Genomic DNA, 25,514 nt, shown 5'->3' with positions numbered 1-25,514 from the left:
GCATCTTTTTCTCTACGCTGGAAGCAATTTATTTTGGATGTGCATTTGTGTATTGTTTCTGCATGTTTGTGCGTGTGATGGAGTGTGTGTATTCCTGGATATATGGTTGTACTGTATGCATGTGTGTGAGAGAGTGAGAGAGATATCACGTGTGCATGCTCGTGCGTTCATATGCATTGTGGGTTTCATTTTCATCATGATTCCATTAGTACAATCAATTTTGCGACAACTGTAAAAAGAAAAAGAAAAATTAATAAAAGTATCATTAGCTGGTTGAAAACGTTTGACTCTTCAGACTGCATTTCTAATGGTTAGATGCATGCTCATATTGCCATGTCTCCGGACAAACAAGCGTGTTGTTTACCATAATCGATATCAGGCCAGTAAACATCCCTGGTGTCAAAAACCACAAGACTATAACTCACCCCTGCACTTCCACCCCGTACTGCCCTCCTGCCCCTCCCACTGGAAGTACCAGCAAATCCTCACATCGAGCTTTCAATAAAGCAGGCAGCGATTGTTTTCTGGCGAGGAGACAGCAAGTCCGCATCGGGGAGGGGGTGGGTGTAGTGGGGTGGGTGTGGGTGTGGGTGGGTGTGGTGGGTGGGGGAGGCTCAGCCGCTGACTGCAGACTTAACACGCTTGGGCGCATGACAGGAAGCGGGAGGAGTGTGGAGGGGGAGTGAAGGGAGATGAGACGCAGTTTCCACTGGAAGAGTACAACACTCTCTTGTTCCTCGCAGAAATAAAAGGTCGCTGCCAGACACTGGCATCGGACTTCTCGCAGGTGCAGCCTGTAATGGACTTCCACGTGTGGGTCCTGCGCGCAAGGATTAATTTGCACTCGCATGCACCCGTCCAGCATACGTCCACACGCTCACTCCAAAACATACAGATTTCAACATGAATAACGAATATAATGAAAGAAAAGATGTACATATATATATATAACTACATAAAAGATTGGCTACAAGTATATCTTAAAACTTATCTCTCTGGTGTTTCTTCTTGATAGTTTCTCACGATAATAACTCCACTGCTCACTATTCACAAGTTACAGTTCAGTCCTATGTAGACTTCAACGAGAGTTCACAAATTCCTGCTTATCCAAATTCACACATCACAGTTCAGTCCCCCACGTGGACTTTAACGTCTTCTATGATCTCTAAGACGGACTCTCAGCGGCCGCTCACCAGCTCGCTACTTGGAGAAGTGACGTTCTCTGCCCCTCGCCAGACTTGGTTCCTTCTTCCGGTGGGCGTAACTTCCTTCCGTTGGCCTTGTAGGTGTAGCAAGGGTCTGGACGCAGGTGTAAGGGGCGTTGCTCGCCTCAGGCGGTCCCCGACCTTCAGCTGGACAAAGAGAGGTCGGGCTGTTACCCGGTTGTCTCCCTCTGGCCATGGTTGACTCGCGGCCGCTTACGTCAGGTGTTGTCGTTTACTTCGACTGGCCACTGGTGATGAATGTGCGGCCAGACATTTGGCGCGCCAGTAGGGCCGGTATGCCGCCAGCTTGACCAGTTCACTGCTTTTATCATTGTAACAACATTACCCCACCCGACTAACACACTAAATCCCCTAACTACACAAAATGCTACAAAAGTAGAAACATATTTTCTACACAGCCTCCTGTCACTGTGGCCACTGCTAGCTTCAAGCTCGGGGATTCAGAGGGTGAAACGACTGGCGAACATCTGGAACTCAAGGAGCTTTGGGGAACCTTAAGTCACGCACGGTTAGTTTTGAAAGTTAATAACACCCTTGGAATTAAATTTTTTTTTTAAATAGTGATGTCTTCCACATTGAATTAAACAGAGAACGAACAGTTTCACATACTGTATGTGTTTATAGTTTCACAGTTGTATTTCTGACAGTTAGGTCTCTATACTTCGTAGACGTCGAATAATTTTTTTGTTTAAAAGTTTATAGGCATCCACAGAATTAAATTTTTGTGTGTGTGTGAAAGAATTACCTATACAATGAACATCACACAAGAAATAAATTCATGTTTTATTGAAAATAAGTTTCATTATACTTCTCGTATCAATCGAGATTACGTTTGACATTTTCCTTTAATTATTTTAGTTTTGGAAATGCTTCTATGGTTTGTCGGAATAACATGGCCACATCATATTGAAATCCAAAGTTTCTATAAAGGAATTTGCTGAAGTTGGGAACAAAAAAAATGTACAAACAGTTTGGAGGACGGTCGTGAAAATAATATGTCAGTAAAAAGGTGGCGGGGGGGGGGAGGGAATGGATCGTTATAAACAACCAAACAAAGCTACTCTAAGCCACAAAACATTCTGTAATTTCACACCGCATAGCAGAAAGTAGTTTTGGAAATGTTTTCATCAAATGCTTGTTTTGAAGCACCGCTTGACAGGTTTTAAAGTAAGAGCAGGAAAAACAAAGAAAATATTTTGAAACGCCTCACGCAATTTCTCTAGAAGAGTAAGTATTAAGCTAGACATGTGGCTACACTTGTCGCAGGGTTGTCTCATTGTGTGTATATAGCAGGCTTACTTCAGTATATAGATATATGTACACTGTCATCCATGACACCATATTTTAAGTACTTCGTTTCAAATACTGATTTACTAAATATACTTATAACATACTTTTGAAAGTAAATATTTTGTTTATCCTCACAAAATACGCATTATCCTCTCCATCACACAAAACAAAAATATGCTCTGAACGAATGACGAAAAGTTGTTCTTTATTGTGATTTAAAAGTGATATTTCTGTTGCTAAAAGGCCATGAAATACTTTGAATTTAAAACGAGCGATTTTGTGCGATTGGCGACTTTCCATCAGCTGGAAGGCGCGTGAGTCGGTTCCTGCTAATACCCCGTTAGTTGTTTTACCCCCACTTTGAGGTCTGCTAGTTCATCTGTTCTGCTGATATGATTAATATTAACTAACGCTGTCTCTTTGTTGTCTTTTATACTTTATGGTCATAACTGTCCCTTCCATCATATACTCGTCATTGGCCTAGTATTTGTGTCACGTGCTGAGCGCGCTGGACACACGTAACACACACGAGCTCATACAAACGACAAAACACAAAGATTGGCCAGTAGGCTTCCACAATTATATGTTTCACCCTTCACACCAAAACACTTTTTCCTTGATTTAAAAAAAATTCAATTTATGGCAAGAATATTAGAAAAATTATTAGAAAAAGACAGAATCCGATCGTAATAAGTCGTCATGAAAAGACAATTCTAAATACATAGGTAATCTCCCTTTGATGGACTGGTGTGTTGATGTTTTATAATACCACAGCAAAGCGAGATTAACTCTTAACTGTTGTTTTTTTAAATTATCTCTGTATTATTAAAAAGGCACACTTGTATTTAAAAAGTAAAAAAAATGGTTGCATATATATTGCATGTGGAGGAGTTTTTGGACAATCGAGGCTTTAATTAACGGTGTATTTAAGAAGCGCGGCAATGCTTGCAGAAATATAGAGACAGTGTAAGTAGTTTTTTTGTACTGTTATGCAGTCAGCAAGGATAGAACAAATTTTTTTAGTTTCATCTTTAGTTTTAGTTTAGCCTGTTACAAAGACAAGAATGTTCTGCATCAGTGTAATAAGCTGGGATGATCGTTGTTTTGATGGATGCGAAGTGTTGTCGATATTCTACTCTTCGTAATATCTCATTATTTAATGCTTAAGTCATGACTTCTATACTTATCTGTCACCTATCTCCGTTTCACACATTAAAATGACTGTTTTCAATGCCGATTTCAAATAAGATGTACATTAATCTCCTTGTGTCACCCTGCTATTGCTCATACATGAGGAAACGCTGTATGACGTAGGCAGACTGAGGTGCGGACACATTAAGCAGCGCGCGGTGATCACGTGGTTAATTTGATGCACTGACTGCACGAGGTGATGCTGCGAGTGTTGTTTGCTGATTTCAGTGGAGAGCAATAAAGGCGTTTCTGTGCACGAGCTCAGCGAGCATCGGTGCAGTAGCTGCTGTTGGAGCAGGTCTGTTATGTAACAGTGTGAGCAGTCTGTAGCCTCTAGTTACTGTCAGACCCACAACACCATCCCACATCAGTGCTCGTAAGTATGTTGTTTTCATTAGGTGATAGGTTAAACGCTGCTTGATAAAATCTCTTTGACTTTTCCTGAATAAGATGTAAGACAGCATGTCTCTGCATGTACCTTTTTTTGATGGAGAAGTGTTTCTAATGTCTGCACATCATCATCCAAGCATCCGGTCGTCCAATCATGTACACATCCATTTGTGTATCTATCCACTAGTAATTACTTCAATCTCTTGCTATAGTTTTCGCCTTATTTCTTCGTATCACTCCCTGTCTTTTGTGTAGTTGTCAGACTTGTTATTCAATTTTCGTAGTCCTTAGAGAATTGAGGTTTACTACCAAGTAAGAAAAGTGGTATAAAATTTGTTCTTTTTTCTGATCTTCTTCAACGACTATGTATTGTACACAAGAAGCACGGGACAAGGACGTCTGAGGTGGAGCTTTGCTTAGTTTTTCTACTGTTTTGATCTACGTTCTCTCTGTTGACAGTGCAGTGCTTCTTTCCCTTTGTTGTCGTCCATAAATACTGACATTGATAGGATGACATCTTGCACAAGAGTCAGCCGAATGGCAGATTATGTTTCTTGACAAAATTTTCAAAAGAAGTTCACAACAAACAAGAGTCGTCTTGTGGGACTGTGTATCGTCCTGTGGTGCGGGGAGGTAGAGAGGTAATGGGACCAGAGACTGAGTCAGCACGACACACTGCAGTGACTGGAACCTGAAGGAAAGAAAAAATAATGACTAAGAAAAACGTCTTGTTCTTATGAGTTGGAACTGCTTAACAGCTCAGAAGAAAAACATTTGTACGTTGCTGCTCGCGGAAATGTCTCTGTACCCGCGCGGACATAGCTCGCCAGTTGTGCTTGTCTTTGGCGGTGATTAGCAAGTCCTGTAGACACGACATACACTCCTTTGGTTGCCAAACAGTTTTACATTTGCCCATCTCGATTTTAGGCAAGCTTGCTGTTGCAATGAACGGTTCCTGATGTTCTTGGAGGATGACGACCGTCCTCTGTACAGTCACTAGTGTTCAGAGATTCAGAGCAACAGATGTACTCGTTAAAAAATAAACTTAATGAAGAAGTTCGTGACTCACTGGGTAGTGCTTGTAAGATGTTTTGTAGTCGCTTGCCTTTTGTCTTGTGTAGTCCCTCCCAAGGCCGCCGAGAGCCAGCTCGGGCCCCGGGACAGACCTCTCCGGGCCCCTTGTACTTGTAATCGTAAATTATTTTCCCAGTATTTAATGTATGTTTACAATTCGAATCTCAATATCTACACTCAAACTCAACTTCTGCATGTGTAATGCTTGGGTGTTCTGTCCTTAGACCTTTCTTTAAAAGAAAAAGAAAAGGAGAAGAAGAAGAAAAACATCCACTGACCAAGGCCGGGCCCCCTTGACAGCCGCGGGCCCGGGTATACCAGACCCCCCTGTCCCCCCCTCTCGTCAGGCCTGGTCCCTCCCTCCCCCTTTTTTGATCACAGAGGTCTAGGACATCATTCATGACAGAGTTGTTTTTCTTTCTTTACCTTCCTTGTATTTTTTCGGGATGTCTTTGTTATAGTGCAATGTGTTTAGGGTGGTGCATTTAGATAAATGTTTATACTGTCATTAATTCTGCAAAACACAACCCGAGGATATTTTCAAGTCTACACGTTTCTGTTTCTGGAATATCATTCTGAACCTTAAATGGTCCATGTCAACTCACTATTTCAAGAGACTGATGCATCTTATATGCTGTGCTGTGATTGTTTTACAAAAGTACAGACATTTCTATGCTGTTAAACAATTTTCCATATTAGTCCTTCTAGTGTTTTATTAATAGCTCAGTGAGTTCCTTCCTCCTGTGCTTTAAACTCTTCTGCTTTACTTTTTAGATGGGTTCTTTGTATTCCAGGTCCTTATATAAGAGGTCTTTATTTAAAATCAATCAAGAACATTTTAATTCATACGCAAGTTGAAATGTTGTACATTGTGATTCAGTATTGAACTTTGACCTACATGATTGTTTAAAAAATGGACAAAACGAGCGATGGATGGAAGTAAAATCAACCGTCTACAAGACATATATATCATTACATTTTTTGACTGTGATAAAAAAAAATGAAAAATGTCAAACATGTGAAAGTGAAGTGATATTACAGACGCACTACTAACGGTAGACATTACAAATCTTGTAAAGTTATTTGTATTGATGAGAATGATGCATAACGTTTATGCTTTGTTTAGTTTTCAGTGTTCTGCATGACTACGGTAACAGTGACTATGAACAACACAAACGATACTGAACCGGATCCATTGGAACACTACAGGACCATTTTGTCTGAATTTTACCTAGTGTACATCTGGGTGCTGGTAGGTGTGGGTGTGCCTGGCAATGTCGCCTGCATCTTAGTAGCCACATCCATGACCCTCACTACAGCCACCTTATACATGTCCTTGGTGGCCGTAGCTGACCTGTTGGCTCTGGTACTTAAGCTTATATTTCACCAGATGTACATTAACGGCGTAACAGTAAATACCTTTGTTTGTAAAGCCGATGTGTTTGTAGAGTTAGTCGGCAACTACGCAAACTGGACTCTGGTGCTGGTCTGTTTGGAACGGTTTTTATCCATTCGCTTTCCTCTCAAGAAGAAAATTTACTTCACCAAGAAGCGAGCTATGCTCATCGCCGTGTTACTTGGGATGATACTGTGTTTGTGTTATATTTATGCGTTCATTCAAATAGACCAAAAAGATAAGATAGACTGTGAAGATCCGGATTCTCCTGATGATTTCACCAAATATCCTTGGTACTGGATTAACACCTTCATCTACTATTTTCTGCCCTTCATCCTCCTCCTCATCTTTCCGTGCCTTATCATCGTCAGTCTCAGGCGACAACGAAAGGCGCGCGAGGCCATGGTAAGGACAACCCCGGACACTTCAGGGGAGACAACGCAGACAAGAGTTGAGGTCGTCATCTCCGTCATGGTGGTGTGCGATGCAATCGTCGTCATTGTCACCTTTGCTCCGATCTGCATCTTTTACCTTATTGTACCATTCGACATAGTGAATTATGGTACCGCTAGCGAATTGCTTACGGTGTGGATATTACATATTACAGCAGTAACTTTATCAGAAGTGAACTACGCTGTAGACTTTGTTATTTACTTTGCTGCCTCCAAGAAGTTCCGTTCTCGTTTTAAAAAGCTGATCAGAAAATGTTTGACCTGCAGGTGTAGAAGAGATCAAGAGTAGCTATGTAGATGTAGATCATTTTGACATTATAGGTATCCTTTGTATTTGAGCGAAACTGGCTGTTTCTATCAGATTTATAAAATGTGCATTACAGTCATGTAAATATATTATTTCTTACTTACAAACTTCCTGGCATATTCCTTCCTCTTTAGGACATCAAGTTTTAGTCGTTTTTTGTCTGTTTAGAAAAAAGGTTCATTAAATTCTCGATTTCTTAATTTTTCCTTTTTAAAGTACTTGGGAAAGGTTTTTGTCCTGACACATGAGTGTCATCACATATAGGTGATGTCAGAACTCTTAGTCCTGTGTTGTGGTAACAGTCGCTTTACAGAGATAGCTGTGGACAGCTGTGTATAGAAACCTCATAGCTGTGGACAACTGTGTATAGAAACCTCATAGCTGTGGACAACTGTGTATAGAAACCTCATAGCTGTGGACAGCTGATCCCTGTTTCCATTCATTCCTCCTCCCTCTATTATTGCAACGACTTTGTGTATGTGCAGACACGTGCTGGTCATTGTGATAGCGTGTCAGTGTATGTGTTAAGGACAGAAAGACACACACATGTACATGAGGTGACCAAGTAGATAGAGAGTAAGGCATTATTCACATTCTATATACTGTTCATTCACACGGGGACATACATAAGCTTTTTCTAGATGTGTTCTGTCAGTCTGAAATAATTATCGTTAACTTATACTTATTAATATTTAGCTAAGCAATCAATATCTTTGTGTAAGCCTGACAGTCAGTGGTAGATAGTTTCGTAAACACACTATAGAAAATGCAGTCTACTATACGTGACCCGATGCATGAGGTTGACTATATATCCTGCCCTCCCTATAAAGGTGGTTACAAGCGACTACGAGTCTCAAGTCTTAGAAGACGTGGAATCTGTGGGTCTGCTTATGAACGACCTTTACCCTGCGACCTGCGACCTGCCAGTGCCACCCTGCTACTGTTGGCATCCTTTGGTGACAGCAGACATACTAACATGTGTTTACTTTTCATGTTTAAATTTTCTCGTTTCTTTAATAGGTATCGCACTCTTAAAAAACTGTATTTTCTGTGTTTGTGTTTTCGCTGGTGTGTGTATTAAGGGTTAGAGAAAAACATTTTGTCTAATCTGGTTTATTATTTAATATTATTTAATAATAAGTTGATATAGTGACAAGCCTCTGGGAGTCATATTTCTTAAAAATAGTAAACTGGGAAACAAAGCAGTTTGATTACGTAAATAAATGTAAAACATGTTTTTGTTGTAGTAATGTACACAGGTCCACTTCTTACTTTCTCACTGGTAACTGCGCGGTTTAACCGAAGAAAGTTTTCTGTCAACAGCTAGGTCTGGCAAGAACCTTTTGCATAGTAATTTTTGGTCTTTCTTGTAAATATGTGGAAACGTTTACGAGACAATGTCTGTACCTCTGCTATCATTTTGTAGCTCAAATATCAAATTTGCTTGAAAAAATTTGTATGATTTTTTTTGTAATTTTGTGTGTGACATTGATGATTGTTTGACTTCTGAATTTTTGAAAGAATCCTTGTAAAATAGAATTTTTCTGATAATCTCTTAATAATATTTAACTCAGTGATTAATTTGTGTTCTGTAAGAAAATACCTTTGATAAATATTTTATAATGTAGAGGATATTCTAAACAATGTACATATATGTTTATTCTAATTTCTTCATCATTAGACAGGTTTTTCTATGAACGAAAAACCTGTGGTGTCTCATCTTTGACACCTGCTTTATGTACTTCATTAAAAAGACTTAGTTTCAATAAATTCAACTTTGTTATTGATTGAAGTACCTAAAACAATTGTATAATACCATTTCTGTTTGGCATTGTGTGATAAAATATATGATTGAGCTTTCCATGGTCACTGACTATTATGGTCCAGCAAAGCATGCAACTCTCATCCCCTTCATATCCACCACTTACACACCACTGAGTCTTGTAAAAAATGTATTACCAACAAACTGACAAACGCATATGAATGAAGACCAACACTGAGAAGAACAACGTTATTATCACATAATTATAATTATAATTGATATATATATATGATCAATAACAACGGTACAACAGACGTTACGTGAGTACAGCTCAGGGTACATCTCCTACAGGAAGCCACCCTCTCCAGTAAGCGCATTAGGATCATAACAGCAACGTGTCTGTGGTGTATAGAATCTGGAATCGCCATAACATCAGGTTTTCTACAAACTACAATAATTCAATGCTCATCAGTACAACATAATTGATGAATTTCAGAACAGAGTGACATCTAAAACACGAATATTTAGCTGTCAGGTTCAAGGACGCCAGCGTTCCTCATAGTCCAGATAAAGACAAGTTCATGTTTTGGTCAAGTAGGTTAGAATTACATAAGAAGTGATTACAAAATATGGGAGAGATAAGATCCTTCACCAAGATGGTGTGTATTAGGCCCCGGCACGATGCGTGCCACGTGGTACAGAAGTTAAGGGAGGTGACTCGCTGGCGGACAAACTCCACACCATAATTCGAAGCACTCACAGCTCTAGGTATTTAAGCTATTTTCGCGACAGTATGGACAAGAAATTCATTTTATCTATACCACAACACTCGATGTCATATAGATAATGTTTAGACAAGCAAAAGTTGTTTAGATTTGAAGTAAAAATAAATGTAATAAATGGTGAATGGACGAAGCATTTTTTTTCCTTTGACCACAGCGACTTGCCGTGCGCCAGAAATGAAGACATTGTGGAGAACTTTGTTTTCGCATAAAAGTAGTTACATAATGTAACAATTTAAGGGTGTCAAGTGTCTAAGACTCACATCTGTTTCTAAAGGTGACTTTACAATATAGCCTCAACTCAAACAAGACAAAGTATGAAATCAAGCGATGTTTACATCTTACTCACTACAGTTCAATCTTTTTCACACTGCTGTGTGTACAGCCTTGAACAGACAAGATAGAGGGCAAGTCACCCATACCAAGGAAATGTTAGAAGGGAAGTTACTGGTCATGATGTAGAGTCTGAGATGACCAAGGCTCAACCTGTCACAAACACTACAGCATTCGATGCAGAGAGAATCAACTCTTCAGAAGTTTCACGATGAACTGAAGCACAAAATCCACGACCTGAGTGATGAAATCAGAATGTTACAACAGAATTTACGGAACTTCACAGAAAATACAGAATGTGGTAAATGCAGATTGCAGAGAGACATTTGTGACCTGGACCAAGAGTTGACTAAGTGTGATTGATCGGGGAAAAGCCCCGGATGTAACATTGTAGCTATCGTTAGCTGTGTGTCGCCGAGAGAATATTGTGTTGAAGCGAGTTATTATGTATGCATGTGTCTTGTAATCTGTCAAGTCCTGATTCATTCGACAACTTAATAACACGATTTGGGCAGCCTCATGAAATCGTTTTGTGTTTTTTGAAAGAACACGTATTTGTCTGGTGCGAGTGTGTTGTAGACCCACCCGAGCCATGACAGTTTGGTGTTCAGCAATAAAGATATAAGATTGTATTAATAAAAGCAGCTTTCTGAATACAATCGAAAAAATAAAAAAATAAAAAGAAGAAACAAAAATAATATCAAAATGCAATTTCTGAAATTCTCTGTCCTGTGATCATGAAAGCCTGATTGATGATTGGTGTGATAAAGTACATCCATTATTAATGCTTCCTAAATACACAAAGGTTCACAATACACATCACGAGTGTAGAAGAGGTTGTCTCACACGCCAGCTGAAGGTGGATTGGTTGTTTGTGATGTTCAGCAGCATTACATGGCGAGCAGGTCTGTATGGGTCTAGAGGAGGGTGCAGTCACGACCACGTGTCTGTCTCAAAAGTACAGTTGTAGCAGTTACACCACGAACTTGTATTACTGGACTGCTGGCAGACGAAGTTTTACCAGTTAACTATTAAAACGAGGCAGGTTTGTACAAAGCTTCCGGTTTAGTCACATTTAGTCAGCATAGAACTTTGAAAGAGGCTAAGCGTTGGTCTCGGCAAACAGACAGCAAGCAGTCCACCTGTACATGTCCATGGTTACACCGCCAGCCTGCAACATTGAAAGCGAGGCAAACATCACAGCCAAACGATGGACCGGGGACAGCAGCTGCATAGACACCACCTCCAGCCCTACAGGACGTCCAGACCGTGGGATGAACTTTATTCACGAAAGCGCCGTCTTCAGCCAGAACGCTTGGGCCTGGTGTAATGGCTGCCAAAATATATCAGGACTGTTGAATGTATCAAAATGTCCGTAATACCAGATCTGGAATTCATCCTACGTTTCCACAACCACGGTTCACAAAGAGAGAAGACTTACATTAAATAACCTAATATTTTGATTTGTTTTAGCAAGGTTAGTATATCAGCCTTTTATTATCAACATATAAAATCTTATTGTAAGATACGATCTTTTTCTTCTTGTGCGTTGTATGCTGTAGATTATTTCTAATGATAAACTGGTTTGTCTTTGCTTTCACTCAGTATTCTTCAAACACATTTTCTTACTTTTCAATATCAGTTCAGCTGTATGAGTGGATGCAAGAACAATACGCCGGTATCTTTTCGTGCTTTGTAATACTGTTACAGATGATTCTTTAATTACTTTGTAATGAATTTTCTTAAGCATGAAAACGATTGCTAAAGCTCTTTTCCTATTACACTGTCGTCGTTAACATTCGAATTAGAAACACTAAACACTGTATTTACATCCAGTAAACTGTTGTTAAAGGAAAAAACAACAAACATTTTGCTTTTCTTTTTTCCTGTTCGACAGCATTATTCCGTCTCAAGATTAAAATCCTTTGATTGTTTGTGTCAGCAATAGTCGTTTGACAATCTTTTTACGTGTCACAGTTGTCCATAGGTGCTTAACCCAAAATGAAGAAATTAACGCTCTTGAGGTTTTATATCTTGATTTACGAGAACAGTAGTTGATTCGATGTCAAAATCAACAGACTATCAAATCTGTGTAGCCTCTCGCTAACAAAGGACCCTAAGTTCCAACAGATTCATTCTTTTCTCAAATAAAATACAAAAGCTGATGTTAAAATGTTAATCTGATTATTCACATTCATTATTCTCTTTCAAAAAGTTAATGTCATGGAAACGCAATAACCAATATGCTAGGTGCATATGATGCATATGTTGACATATAAATAAAAGAGGAATATTACAGTTTTTCTATTGCTGGTCGCTCACAACAAGCAGTAAAATGTCAGAAACGTGGGGTACGTGTGGCAGTGGGTGGCTCACACCCCAACTAAATGTCGATTAGTTGTGAGTTGTGGTCAGCAGCACTGACTGACTTACAATGTGTTGGTCCACAAGGGGATGGAGGTAACGGCGGGGAGAGGGAGAAGCTGCACTCAAGCTGCGGGTAGGTGGACGTCTACCGTCAGCCCTGTCTTCGATACGTAGTGTCGCGTGCCCCGATGTCTTTGGCGGGGATGACCCGTCTTGGTATGGTTTGCGCATGCGTGGTGGCTCAAGGTACACGTGTAAGTTGTATACACGCAGTCGCTCTAGTGGTTAGGATTGATGTATGTATGGATGTATTAGCAGACAGTTACGTGGTTTTGCTTATCGAAACTAACTTATATTGTGAGCTGTATTCTTTTTGCATTTCTTGTTATTCTATGCTTGTGTTTTGTAGTGTTTTGGATGGGAGGAAAGATAACAACCAGACATATTAATGTGACATTTAGTCTGCTCTCTCCTCGTGATTGAGAGGACTGGCAAGCCTATTATCTAAATGCTGTGAGGACTATGACATCCACAATATTGTGATATCTGTTGGAGAAATTATTTATTTTTTTGACCTTATCTCGTTGAACATCAATATTATTTTAGCCCTATAAATTCCTCGGTGTAGCCTCTTCATCTCTGTACTCAAGAGTTGTTTCACCATCGGGAAGCTGTCTTGTGTAAGTGTTACATGGACCAGCACCCAGGCGCTCTATCAGTGACTGTTGGTCTGTAAGTGGGTCTGTACTCGTGTCTGAGCACAACTTTGAGAAATACTGTCTGACTTTTTAATTGTTGTTAATTCTTATTTAACGACGATTACTGAATTAAGAATGTAAGCTCGCTGTTTTATCTCTGAGTTTGATTACGTGATAAAAAGAATTATTTTAGCAAGAAAATACAAGTCAACAAGATTGTTTGTCTGCAAAGTACACACATGTTTTTGAATTTGGAAAAACAAACACAGAGCATTACTGTTATTTCTTTAGCCGAGATGTAAGAACACTTGTAGGATACCAAGAATCTTTATTTACAACAGTCAAGCAGCGTAACCTGATTTTCTCTGGTCATGTGATCCGAACCTTGTGAAGGACTCTCCTGCAAAGTACCCTGGAGGTAGACGCCGCAGTGCTGAAATTAAGAACTGGCTTACGAAGGTCAAAGACTGGACTGGTCGACCTGTACAGGACCTGCTGACTGTCGTCCACAATAGGCAAGAGTAATGGATAGAAACCCAACGAAAAAACCGGTCAATGGACGACGGAGTAAAAGCAAATTTTGCGGAAAGAGGGGACAGACTCGAACGTAAAGAAGAGACGAAGGGGGAAGGGGTTTGAGATTACTTGGCCTTGTTTTCGTAGTTCTTATAATTTTGCAAATACGTTTACTGTCTGGAAACCGACCTTCATGAATTCTACTGTCATGGACATTGCAACAAGAAGGCAAATATCGAGAGAAATTATGAATAAATGTGTAGGACAATTTGGAGTTCTTTGTGTGTCACCTGACTACTTCTTCCACTTTTGACCACAGTACCACAAGTCCAAGAAGGTTGTCGCTGAAGGATTTAGAGAAAATTTTCTTTGATACACGCAGATTGAGATGCGGGAGAATGGAGCATGGCTCCCTGTGTGCAGAGGCTTAATTTGATGTCCTAACTGTACGAGGTGATTGTGTGTGGAGACCAATGAACGTTGTACGGCCACGAGCTCAACAACCAGTAGTTAAGTAACCACACCATGTGATGCTGTGGGTGTTTTCAGAGTAAAAAGATAACAATACAGGCGTCTCCGTGCACTAGCTCAGCGAGCAGGTCTGTAACAGTGTGAGCAGTCTTAGCCACTAGTTACTGTAAAGACCGACAACACCATCCCACATCAGTGCTGGTGAGTATGTTGTCTTAATTAGGTGATAGGTTAAACATTGCTCGCTAAAACCTCTTGTTTACTTTGACCTTCGAATTTTCCTAATTGAATGTACGACAGTATGTCATCAGATGTACTTAGTAGGGAGAACTGTGTCTAATTCTGCATGCCATCATCCAACCATGTGCCGTCATCCAGTCATTTGTACACGTCCATTTAGTTATCTGTCTGTTCATTATGATGATTTCAGTATCTTACTATAGTTCTCTTTTTATTTCTCCGTTTTCACTCCCTCTTGTTTGTGTAGTTTCCAAACTTGTTATTCCGCTTTTGTAGTGCTCAGAGCATTTAGGTTTGCTATGAAGCAGGTTTGCGTATCTTTCATTTCATCTTCTTTATCTTCTTCTTCAACTCAAGAAACACGGGACAAAGGCGTCACAAACTTTGCAAAGAACAAACTCTTACTTTTTTTCAAGGTGCATCCTAGAATCTTTCCAGTCCTACGCAGTTTGAAATATTGTAAAAGGTGATTCAGTATTCAACTTTGAGCTAGATTATCGTTTTAAAAAATAGACCAAAATAGCAATTGATGATGAAGTAAAATCAACCTTATATAAGGCATTTACATAATTACTTGTTTTGAAGGTGATAAAAAGACAGCAGAAAAAGTCAAACAAAAAAGAACAACAACAAACAAACAAACAAAAGCCAACAAAAACAATGAAGTCTGTAACAGAAGAAATAGAAACGGACTTGAACACTAGACATTAAAAATATTGCACATTTATTTGTATCACGGAGAATAATGTGTGACATTTCTGGTTTGATTAGTTTTCAGTATTCTGTGTGACTACAGCAACATGACTATGAACAACACAAACGATACTGAACCGGAACAATTCAGCTACTACAGCACCATTTTGTATGAATTTCACCACGTGTACATCTGGGTGCTGGTAGGTGTGGGTGTGCCTGGCAATGTCGCCTGCATCTTAGTAACCACGTCCATGACCCTCACTACAGCCACCTTATACATGTCCATGCTGGCCGTAGCTGACCTGTTGGCTCTGGTACTTAAGCTAATATTTCACCAGATCGTCATTCACAATGTGACAGTAAATACTTTTGCTTGTAAAGTGGAAGTGTTTGTACAATTAGTCAGCTGCTACGCCAACTGGACTCTGGTGCTGGTCTGTTTGGAACGGTTTTTATCCATTCGCTTTCCTCTCAAGAAGAAAATCTACTTCACCAAGAAGAGAGCTATTCTCATCGCCGTGTTACTGGGGATGATACTGTGTTTGTGTTATCTTTATGCGTTCATTCAAGTAGACCACAGAGAGGAGAGATACTGTGATTATCCGGATTCGTCTTTTGATTTCGTCAGAACCTACTGGTACTGGATTTTCACCTTCATCTACTATTTTCTTCCCTTCGTCCTGCTCCTCATCTTTCCTTGTCTTATCATCGTCAGTCTGAGGCGTCAACGAAAGGCACGCGAGGTCATGGTAAGGACAACCCCGGACAAGTCAGGGGAGACAACGCAGACAAGAGTTGAGGTCGCCATCTCTGTCATGGTGGTGTGCGATGCAATCGTCGTCATTGTCACCTTCGCTCCGATCTGCATCTTGAACCTTATTGAACCATTCGACATATTGAACCATGGTAGCCTTCACACAAGGTTTACGGTGAAAATGTTATGGCTTACAGCATTAACATTATCAGAAGCGAACTACGCTGTAGACTTTGTGATATACTTTGCTGCCTCCAAGAAGTTCCGTTCTCGTTTTATAAAGCTGATCAGAAAATGTTAGACCTGCAGGTGTAGAAGAGGTCAAGAGTAGTTATGTAGACTTTTTCGACATTCTAGGTATCTTTTGTATTTGAGGGAAACTGGCTGTCTCTATCAGATTTATAAAATGTGCATTACTGTCATGCAAATATATTATTTCTTACTTAAAAGCTTCGTGGTATATTCCTCTTCAAGTCTTCAATGTTCATTCTCTATATTTATTAGCAGCATTTTGCTGGTCATATTTCACTGGGCATGCTAAACGTGGCTGACTGCGATTGGGTGCTTTTATAGTCTACTCATCCATGCATCACTTAAGAAAAATAGGTTTTCTCTAAGTCAAAGATTGTTTAATATTGTGACTACCTGTGAAGTTTTATTTCTTTAAATGTGATGGCAAGACAGCTAGCTAACTAAGTGGATAAGTTTCGAGGAAGTTTTACACCGATCTATTCATTTCTTTAAAGCGATTCTGCTTAAAAATTATATTATATAAAGTATATACTTTTTGATTTCTTTTATTACTTCACGTTGGCAGTGTATGCGTGCTTGCATATATTCCAATTAAGATAAAAACCTGAATATTTTTCATGTCCTTAACATAACATACAAGGATTGTTTATTCAATACACACCTCACAAACCTGTAAGATGTAAAAGAAATTTATTTTATTAAGATCTCAAATTAAGATTTAGACATGGTTTCTGTTCAAAGAATGAATTGAATCAGTAAATTAAAAAAAAGAGTGAAACATGGACAAACATTCAACTTTGTTTGATTAAAACTAAGCCAAATTTTGGATATCTTGACATTTTGTTTGATAAGAAGTGAGAAAGAGTTAATGTTCTCACACATGAATAATTATATCTGATGTTAGAACTCACCACCTTGTGTCTTGGTAACAATTGCTGTACAGCTGTGTACTGGACCCTCGAGCAGGGAATTTTATTACTGTTTGTAAACATTCGGAATTGCTTACGAGACAGTGTCTGTACCTTTTGGATTATTTTTATAGCTTATGAAACGAATATTATTCTTGCTTAGAGAAAGTATTATATTATTCAATAATAATCTCTAAATCGTATTTAACTCAAGAATCAGTTTTTTAAATTATAAAATAACCAGTTCTTTGTAATGTGTTCTTTAATTAAAGACAATTGATAAGTATTTTTATGATGTGTTAGACATTTTGAACAGTGTAAAAATATTTGATTTTTATTTCTTAAACGCGAGACATGTTTGTGAGAGTTTCTATACATGTGTTTGTGAGATGTCTCATTTTTTGACAACTGTTTTACGTACATTTCATTAAAAAGATTTAGTTTTAACGAATTGATTTCGGTTACTGATTAAGGTATAAAAGTATAAAACCGTGTTGTGTCTCGCATTGTGTGACAAAATGCATGGTCTAGCTTTCCATGGTCACTGACTATTATGGTGAAGCAAAGCAGTGCAACTTCCATCTCTTTATATCCGCCTCTTACACACCATTGAGTCTTGTAAGAAATATCTTAAAAGCACATCTTGTCTTTAAGCACTACATAACCCTACAAACATCTGCCAGTGAGCTTCCAAAATTTTATATTTCAGCCCAACCCACAAACTCCCTACGCAAAAAATACTGAAAAATTTCTTTTGGTCTTTTTTTTTAATTTATTAAAAAAAACTTTAACAAAATGCAATCGCAATAAGTCGTGATTAAAGGAAAACTCTTAACAAAAAGTAATCTGTCTTTGTTGATTGGTTGGTGTGTGTTTCTAATAATAATAATTACAAAGCTCGTGTACTCAAAGGGAGACAACTCAGTACACATTTGCTTCTGTACAAGAACGCCCTCGGAATACAAATGACAGAAAATGGCCTCTAATTGCACGCGGGAAAACTATTTCCGGTAAATGAAGATTTTAATGAGGCAGCGTACTGCTGCAGACAAGTAAAATGTAGAGACTGAGTGAGTAGAACATGGTGAGAATATAGTTTTGGTTGCACCACCATGTAGTCATTTAGTAGTGATGAAAGCTAACTTTGAGTTGTTTAATCTCCTCGAAAGACAACACTGTTGTGCATCACTGACTGTGGCGTTCTTATCGTTCTTTACGTTAATTATCGTCAGTGTTATCCTCCAATGTATTATCGCAACACTAAAATACATCGTCCTCACTTCTCCTTCTGTTTACAGGGCTGGCTGCTTGCCGTAATATAGCCTTAGTTGCTGACACGGCGTAAAACACAAATTACACCCCCCCCCACTCACTTCTCCACTTTTTCGCCCTTGTCACCTAACTCCGTTTGATACTTTGAGTTGCCTGCTTTCCATCCGTCTTCAGCATTTTAAATGAGATGCCCTCCTGTCACTATTTTCTAAATGTACTGTTCAAACATTAATTATCTTCAAAGTTAAATTAGTGTCAGACCCTTACATTGGCTGATTTTTTTGAACAAAAGTGGAAAAGGAATAAGTAAACGCTACCTTATGAAAAACATATTGAGAGAGCAACAAGAGTAAGCATACTTTTTCTAATATTTTAAAAGAGTCCTAAATGGAACAAAATAACATAATAAGGAACTTAAATAGATGCACACAATTACCGACATTTTTAATGAACATATTGACCGACTTACTGCGTAGTTGTGACTGCAGTTGACGTGGGAGACCAAAGGTCGCTGGTGACTAATGGCAAGTCTGCTAAGCTCATCTGAACTTTGAAAAGTGTGATGTGTCTCCACAATAAGAGCCACATAATAACAGTCACCTTTGTGATGACTGTTGTAACATTATGGAAGGATATTTGTCAGTAGGATCTTTGTTGCTGGCGGCGCCCCTGACAATATCGCATTCATTATCACAGCCAGGCTAATGACCTTTATTAAGGCCACCTGACACAGCTTCCTGTTCGGGGTCACAGACCTCTTGGCTCGAGTGTTCACGTTTACCTTACATCAGATTTGTCAGGACAGGATGCTACTAAATATAGTCGTAGTTAGTGCTGGTACCCAAGCTGCACACCCGTCCTCGTCTCTTTCTACTGAAATTCTTTTCAGTCTGCTTTTCTTTTAATAAACAAGTCTGCTAATTGTCGTCTCCACATTACCTCGGATGCCATTTTGTTCGTGGTATTTGTGAATACTTATGTAGTGATTCATTGTGAGTACGCTAGTAAATTCGCCTAAACTTATGGTAAAGGTCAAGATAATCCGATGATTGTACTCTCATGGAGGGACTGGGGTATCACAACGCTCCTTATCTTCAGGGCAAAGTTTTGTGGTTTTGCTACTTTAACTTTACCAAACCTCTTAGGAGTCAGTTACTAACTTCACAGCTAGGTGTCACGAGTTTAGAACCTTCTATTTTGCACACATACGGTTTCGAACCCTATTTCTTTAGCCACCAGCTATCCGCTCCGCCTACGCTTACTGCTACGTTCTGCGATCGCGTAAACTATCTTTTGCTCTTCGTGTTGTTCTTCAACATCTGCCTCACCTCATGGGGTGTAAAAACTGGAACTGGCAGGTATGAGTTGTTACACAGTGCATGAAATAAAAGTAATGTGGCGAGACGGGGGGAAGGAGAGGCTTGAGATGAGCGTAGTACAGGCAGTAATGGTTTAAAAGACACGAATTTGTTTACGAGTATCGCATGTGGTGAGTCTTATCTTTTCATGCTGATAATCACTAACAGCATCACGTGACTCGCCTTCGCTTGGGTGCTTCTGCTGATTTAAGTGGGTGAGACATAAAGACAGGGATGCACTTTTACTGGCAGGTGTGATTGAGTTTAAATTTAATTTTATTGTGTATAAAACTCCTGACAAGAAGAGTTTCCTTCCGTTTCCCTTGTAAGAGCCAAACATTCTTACTGCCTACATCAGTCGTTTGAGTTTTTGTTACATTTCATATACGATATTCATCTGCCACATCATCATCCTCTGCTACAAGAGACAATGCATATTCTTAAACATATTCTGTCTCTGGCCCGAAACTACTCCCTCTACAACTCCCTCTACAACTAGGTACCAGCACACAAAATTAATAGTACAAACAGTACAAAAGAATATAAGAAAATAGTCTCTACCAACACTGACTTTATACCCAAGTGACTAAGAAACTGATTTGTTAAAAGACTTACTGAACAAACATATCCAAATTAAAAAAGAAACGAGTTTTGCTCTGGGTACTTTTGCCTGAAGACACCATATTTTAAGTACTTCCTTTCAAATACTGATTTACTAAATATACTTATAACATACTTTTCAAAGTAAATATTATGTTTATCCTCACAAAATACACATTATTCTCTCCATCACACAAAACAGAAATATGCTCTGACCGAATGACGAAAAGTTGTTTTTTTTTATTGTGATTTAAAAGTGATATTTATAATAAGTCGTCATGAAAAGACAATTCTAAATACATAGGTAATCTCCATTTGATAACTGGTATGTTGATGTTTATAATACCCACAGCTAATGGAGCTTAACTCTTAACTGTTGGCTTTTTAAAAATTATCTCATATAAAAAACGCCCTCTTGTATTAAAAATGACAGGAAATGGTTGTATATATATTGTATATGGAGGAGTTTTAGGTCAACCGAGGCTTTAATTAACGGTGTATTTAAGAAGCGCGGCAATGCTTGCAGAAATATAGAGACAGTGTAAATAGTTTTTTTGTACTGTTATGCAGTCAGCAAGGATAAAACAAATTTTTAGTTTCGTTTTTAGTTTTAGTTTAATCTGTTACAAAGACAAGATAGTTCTACATCACTGTAATAAGCTGGGATGATCGTTGTTTTCATGGATGCTAAGTGTTGTCGACATTGTCTGTTTTCAATGCCGTTTTCAGCATTTCAAATAAGATGTACATTAATCTCCTGGTGTTACCCTGCTATTGCTCATACACAGCAGCGACAGGAAGGTTGTCGGTAGAAAATTTGAGGAAACGCTGTATGACGCAGGCAGACTGAGGTGCGGACACATTAAGCAGCGCGCGGTGATCACGTGGTTAATTTGATGCACTGACTGCACGAGGTGATGCTGCGAGTGTTGTTTGCTGATTTCAGTGGAGAGCAATAAAGGCGTTTCCGTGCACGAGCTCAGCGAGCATCAGTGCAGTAGCTGCTGTTGGAGCAGGTCTGTTACACTCAGACCCACAACACCATCCCACATCAGTGCTCGTGAGTATGTTGTCTGCATTAGGTGATAGGTTAACCGTTGCTCGATAAAATCTTTTTGACTTTTCCTGAATAAGATGTAAGACACTATGTCTCTGCATGTACCTTTTGTTTGATGGAGAAGTGTTTCTAATGTCTGCATGTCTGCATCCAAGCATCCGGTCATCCAATCATGTACACATCCATTCGTGTATCTGTCCACTAGCAATTACTTCAATCTCTTGCTATAGCTTTCGCCTTATTTCTTAGTTTCACTCCCTTTCTTTTCTGTAGTTTTCATACTTGTTATTCTACTTTTGTAGTGCTTAGAGCAGTGGTTGTCAAAGTGTGGTCCGTGGACCACTAGTGGGCCGCGGGCATAAGTCAGGTGGTCCGCGGCTGACAGTCGTCATATGTCAGCAAAGTGATGTTTAAAGTGATGCATTCCTCGCTATAACATTTTAATTACAAAGAACGAGGTAGTTTCATGTCAACTTATAACTATACTACTGTCACTAAAGGACATTTAGTTTTGAATTGTAATGAAACAAATGCGGCAATTTAAATTTGAAATTCATATTACAGAGTGATTTTAGGCCTTGGTAGTCCGTCATATTTTTTACTTAAGTAAAGTGGTCCGCAGTCCGAAATACTTTTAGAACCACTGGCTTAGAGCATTGAGGTTTACTACCAAGCAAGAAAAGGTGGTATAAAATTTGCTCTTTTCTTTTTTCCTTATCTTCTTCAACGACTATATATTGTACACAAGAAGCACGGGACGAGGGTGTCTGACGTGGAGCTTTGCTTAGTTTTTCTTCTGTTTTGATCTACGTGCTCTTTGTTGACAGTGCAGTGCTTCTTGCTCTTTGTTGTCTTCCATAAACACTGACATTGATAGGATTACATCTTGCATAACGGTCAGCCGAACGGCAGATTATGTTTCTTGAAAAAATTTTCAAAAGAAGTTCACAACAAACAAGAGTCGTCTTGTGGGACTGTGTATCGTCCTGTGGTGCGGGCAGGTAGAGAGGCCATGGGACTAGAGACTGAGTCAGCACGACACACTGCAGTGACTGCAACCTGGAGGAAAGAAAAAAAAAAGACTAAGAAAAACTTCTTGTTCTTATGAGTTGGAATTGCTTAACAGCTCAGTAGAAAAAAACTTTAGTAACATTTGTACGTTGCTGCTCGCTGCAATGTCTCTGTACCCGCGCGGGCATAGCTCGCCAGTTGTGCTTGTCTTTGGCGGTGATTAGCAAGTCTTGTAGACAGGACGTCCACTTAGGTTGCCAGACAGTTCTACATTTTCAGACTTCCTCGTCGAGATTTTAGGCAAGCTTGCTGTTGCAATGATGGGTTCCTGTTATCCCTGGAGGATGACTACCGTCCTCTGTACAGTCACTAGTGTTCAGAGATTCAAGGCAAGAGATGTACTCGTTAAAAAAATAAACTTAATGAAGGAGGTCGTGACTCACAGGGTTGTACTTGGAGGATGTTTTGGAGTCACTTGTCTTTTGTCTTCTGTAGTCCCTCCATCCCTAGGACATCATTCATGACAGAGAGTTGTTGTTCTTTCTTTACCTTCCTAATATTTTTTGGGATGTTTAATTTTTTCCAGGAAGGATGTCTTTGTTATAGTGCAATGTGTTTATGGTGGTACATTTAGAGAAATGTTTATACTGTCATTAATTCTGCAAAACACAACCCGAGGACATTTTTAAGTCGATACGTTTCTGTTTCTGGAATATAATTCTGAACCTTTCATGGTCCTTAGTCTGCTCACTATTCCCACAGACTGATGCATCTTCTGTGCTGAGCTGTGATTATTTTACAAAAGTACAGATATTTCTATGCTGTTAAAAAATTTTCCATATTAGTCCTTCTAGTGTTTTATAAATAGCTCAATGAATTCATTCCTCCTGTGCTTTAAACTCTTCTGCTTTACTTTTTAGATGGGTTCTTTGTATTCCAGGTCCTTCTATGAGAGGTCTTTGTTTAAAAATCAATCTCGAACATTTTCACATGCAGATTGAAATGTTGTAAACAGTGATTAAGTATTGAACTTTGACCAAGATTATCATTTAAAAATGGACAAAAAAGAGCGATTGATGGTGAAGTAAACTTAACCTTATACAAGACATTTACATAATTACATTTGTTGAAGGTGATAAAATAAATGACAAATGTTAAACAAGAAAAAAAAAACCAAACCAGCTTCAGTAAAGTACATTACAGACGAACAACTAACGGACTTATTTGTATTACTGAGAATAATGTATACCATTTCTGCTTTGATTAGTTTTCAGTATTCTGCGTGACTACAGCAACATGACTATGAACAACACAAACGATACTGAATGGGATCTCTACAAATACCAGTGGACCGTTCAGTTTCTATTTTACAAAGTGTACATCTGGGTGCTGGTAGGTGTGGGTGTGCCTGGCAATGTCGCCTGCATCTTAGTAGCCACATCCATGACCCTCACTACAGCCACCTTATATATGTCCTTGCTGGCCGTAGCTGACCTGCTGGCTCTGGTACTGAGGCTTATATCTCACCAGATATACCTTTACAAGGTGACATTAAATACCTTTGTTTGTAAAGTGGATGTGTTTGTAGATTTAGTCAGCAGCTACGCCAACTGGACTCTGGTGCTGGTGTGTTTGGAACGGTTTTTATCCATTCGCTTTCCTCTCAAGAAGAAAATCTACTTCACCAAGCACAGAGCTATTCTCATCGCCGTGTTACTGGGGATGATACTGTGTTTGTGTCATCTTTATGAGTTCATTCAAATAGACCACATACAGGAGAGATCCTGTTATTATCCGGAGTCTTCTCTTGACTTCGTCACAAACTACTGGCACTGGATTAAAGCCTGTATCTACTATTTTCTTCCCTTCATCCTCCTCCTCATCTTTCCTTGCCTCATCATCGTCAGTCTCAGGCGACAACGAAAGGCACGCGAAGCCATGGTAAGGACAACCCCGGTTACGTCAAGGGAGACAACGCAGACTAGAGTTGAGGTCACCCTCTCTGTTATGGTGGTGTGGGATGCAATCGTCGTCATTGTCACCTTCGCTCCGATGTGCTTGTATTACCTTTTGGTACCATTCAACGTAGTGAATGAATGGTTTACGTCTACAATGTTAACGCATACAGCAGTAGCTTTATCAGAAGCGAACTACGCTGTAGACTTTGTGATATACTTTGCTGCCTCCAAGAAGTTCCGTTCTCGTTTTAAAAAGCTGATCGGAAAATGTTTGACCTGCAGACGTAGAAGAGATAAAGAGTAGCTATGTAGATGTACATCATTTTGACATTCTAGGTATCCTTTGTATTTGAGGGAAACTGTTTCTATCAGATTTATAAAATGTGCATTATTGTCATGTAAATATATTATTTCTTAGTTAAAAGCTTCGTGGCATATTCCTCTTCAGACATCCATTTAGTCGTTTGTTTGTTTTTTTTGTCTGAATCATTAGAAAAATGGTTGATTAAATTCTCGATTTCTTCAATTTTCCTTTGTAAAGTACTTGAGAAACGTTACCGTCCTGAAACATGCGTGATTATGTCAGAACTCTTAGTCCTGTGTAGTGGTGACAGTCGCTTTACAGTGATAGCTGTGGACAGCTGTGTATAGAAACCTCATAGGTATGAACAGCAGATCCCTATTTTCTTTCCGACCTCCTCCCTCTATTATTGCAACGACTTTGTGTGTGTGAAGACGTGTGCTAGTCACTGTGATATGACATGACATCATGGTCATTGTGATAGCGTGTCAGTGTGTGTGTTAAGGACAGAAAGAATTACACATTCGCCTACTTGTACATCAGGTGACCGCGCAGGTAGAGAGTAAGGTAATATACACATTCTATATACATTCACACGGGGACATACAGCAGCTTTTTCTAGATGTGTTCTCTCAATCTAACATAAGTTTCGTTAACTTATAGTTATTAATATTTAGATAAGTAATGATCTTTGTGTAAGCCTGATTAAAAGTTGTTAGTTTCGTAAACACACTATAGAAAACGCAGTCTACTATACGTGACCCGATGAATGAGGTTGGCTATAAGAACCATGTTCTGCCCTCCCTATAAAGGTGGTTACAAGCGACTACGAGTCTCAAATCTTTGAAGACG

The 25,514-nt window shown here is 39.2% G+C and overlaps 3 protein-coding genes across 5 annotated transcripts; all 3 read left to right on the top strand.

Annotated features, from left to right (window-relative positions):
• The first annotated feature begins 3,857 nt into the window (after positions 1-3,857).
• LOC112564387 (putative G-protein coupled receptor F59B2.13) lies at positions 3,858-25,456 on the top strand. Of its 3 annotated transcripts, none has more exons than XM_025239161.1 (2): positions 3,858-4,083; positions 23,671-25,456. In XM_025239161.1, the coding sequence occupies exon 2, from the start codon at positions 23,700-23,702 to the stop codon at positions 24,663-24,665; it is 966 nt and encodes a 321-aa protein (XP_025094946.1). In that variant the 5' UTR covers positions 3,858-4,083; positions 23,671-23,699; the 3' UTR covers positions 24,666-25,456. The 3 variants fall into 3 exon arrangements, with proteins under 3 accessions (XP_025094946.1, XP_025094945.1, XP_025094947.1); XM_025239160.1 differs by lacking the exon at positions 3,858-4,083 and adding an exon at positions 21,230-21,395; XM_025239162.1 differs by lacking the exon at positions 3,858-4,083 and adding an exon at positions 21,230-21,399.
• LOC112563958 (neuropeptide receptor 22-like) lies at positions 6,334-7,308 on the top strand. Its single transcript, XM_025238436.1, has one exon. The coding sequence runs from the start codon at positions 6,334-6,336 to the stop codon at positions 7,306-7,308; it is 975 nt and encodes a 324-aa protein (XP_025094221.1).
• On the top strand, positions 15,296-16,246 carry LOC112563957 (putative G-protein coupled receptor F59B2.13). The gene has a single exon (XM_025238435.1). The coding sequence runs from the start codon at positions 15,296-15,298 to the stop codon at positions 16,244-16,246; it is 951 nt and encodes a 316-aa protein (XP_025094220.1).
• Positions 25,457-25,514: the final 58 nt, after the last annotated feature.

Source organism: Pomacea canaliculata, linkage group LG5 (genome assembly GCF_003073045.1).
Source record: "Pomacea canaliculata isolate SZHN2017 linkage group LG5, ASM307304v1, whole genome shotgun sequence".
Taxonomy (NCBI): domain Eukaryota; kingdom Metazoa; phylum Mollusca; class Gastropoda; order Architaenioglossa; family Ampullariidae; genus Pomacea; species Pomacea canaliculata.
The sequence above is the reverse complement of the archived record's forward strand: the minus strand, read 5'-3'. Positions and strand labels throughout refer to the sequence as shown.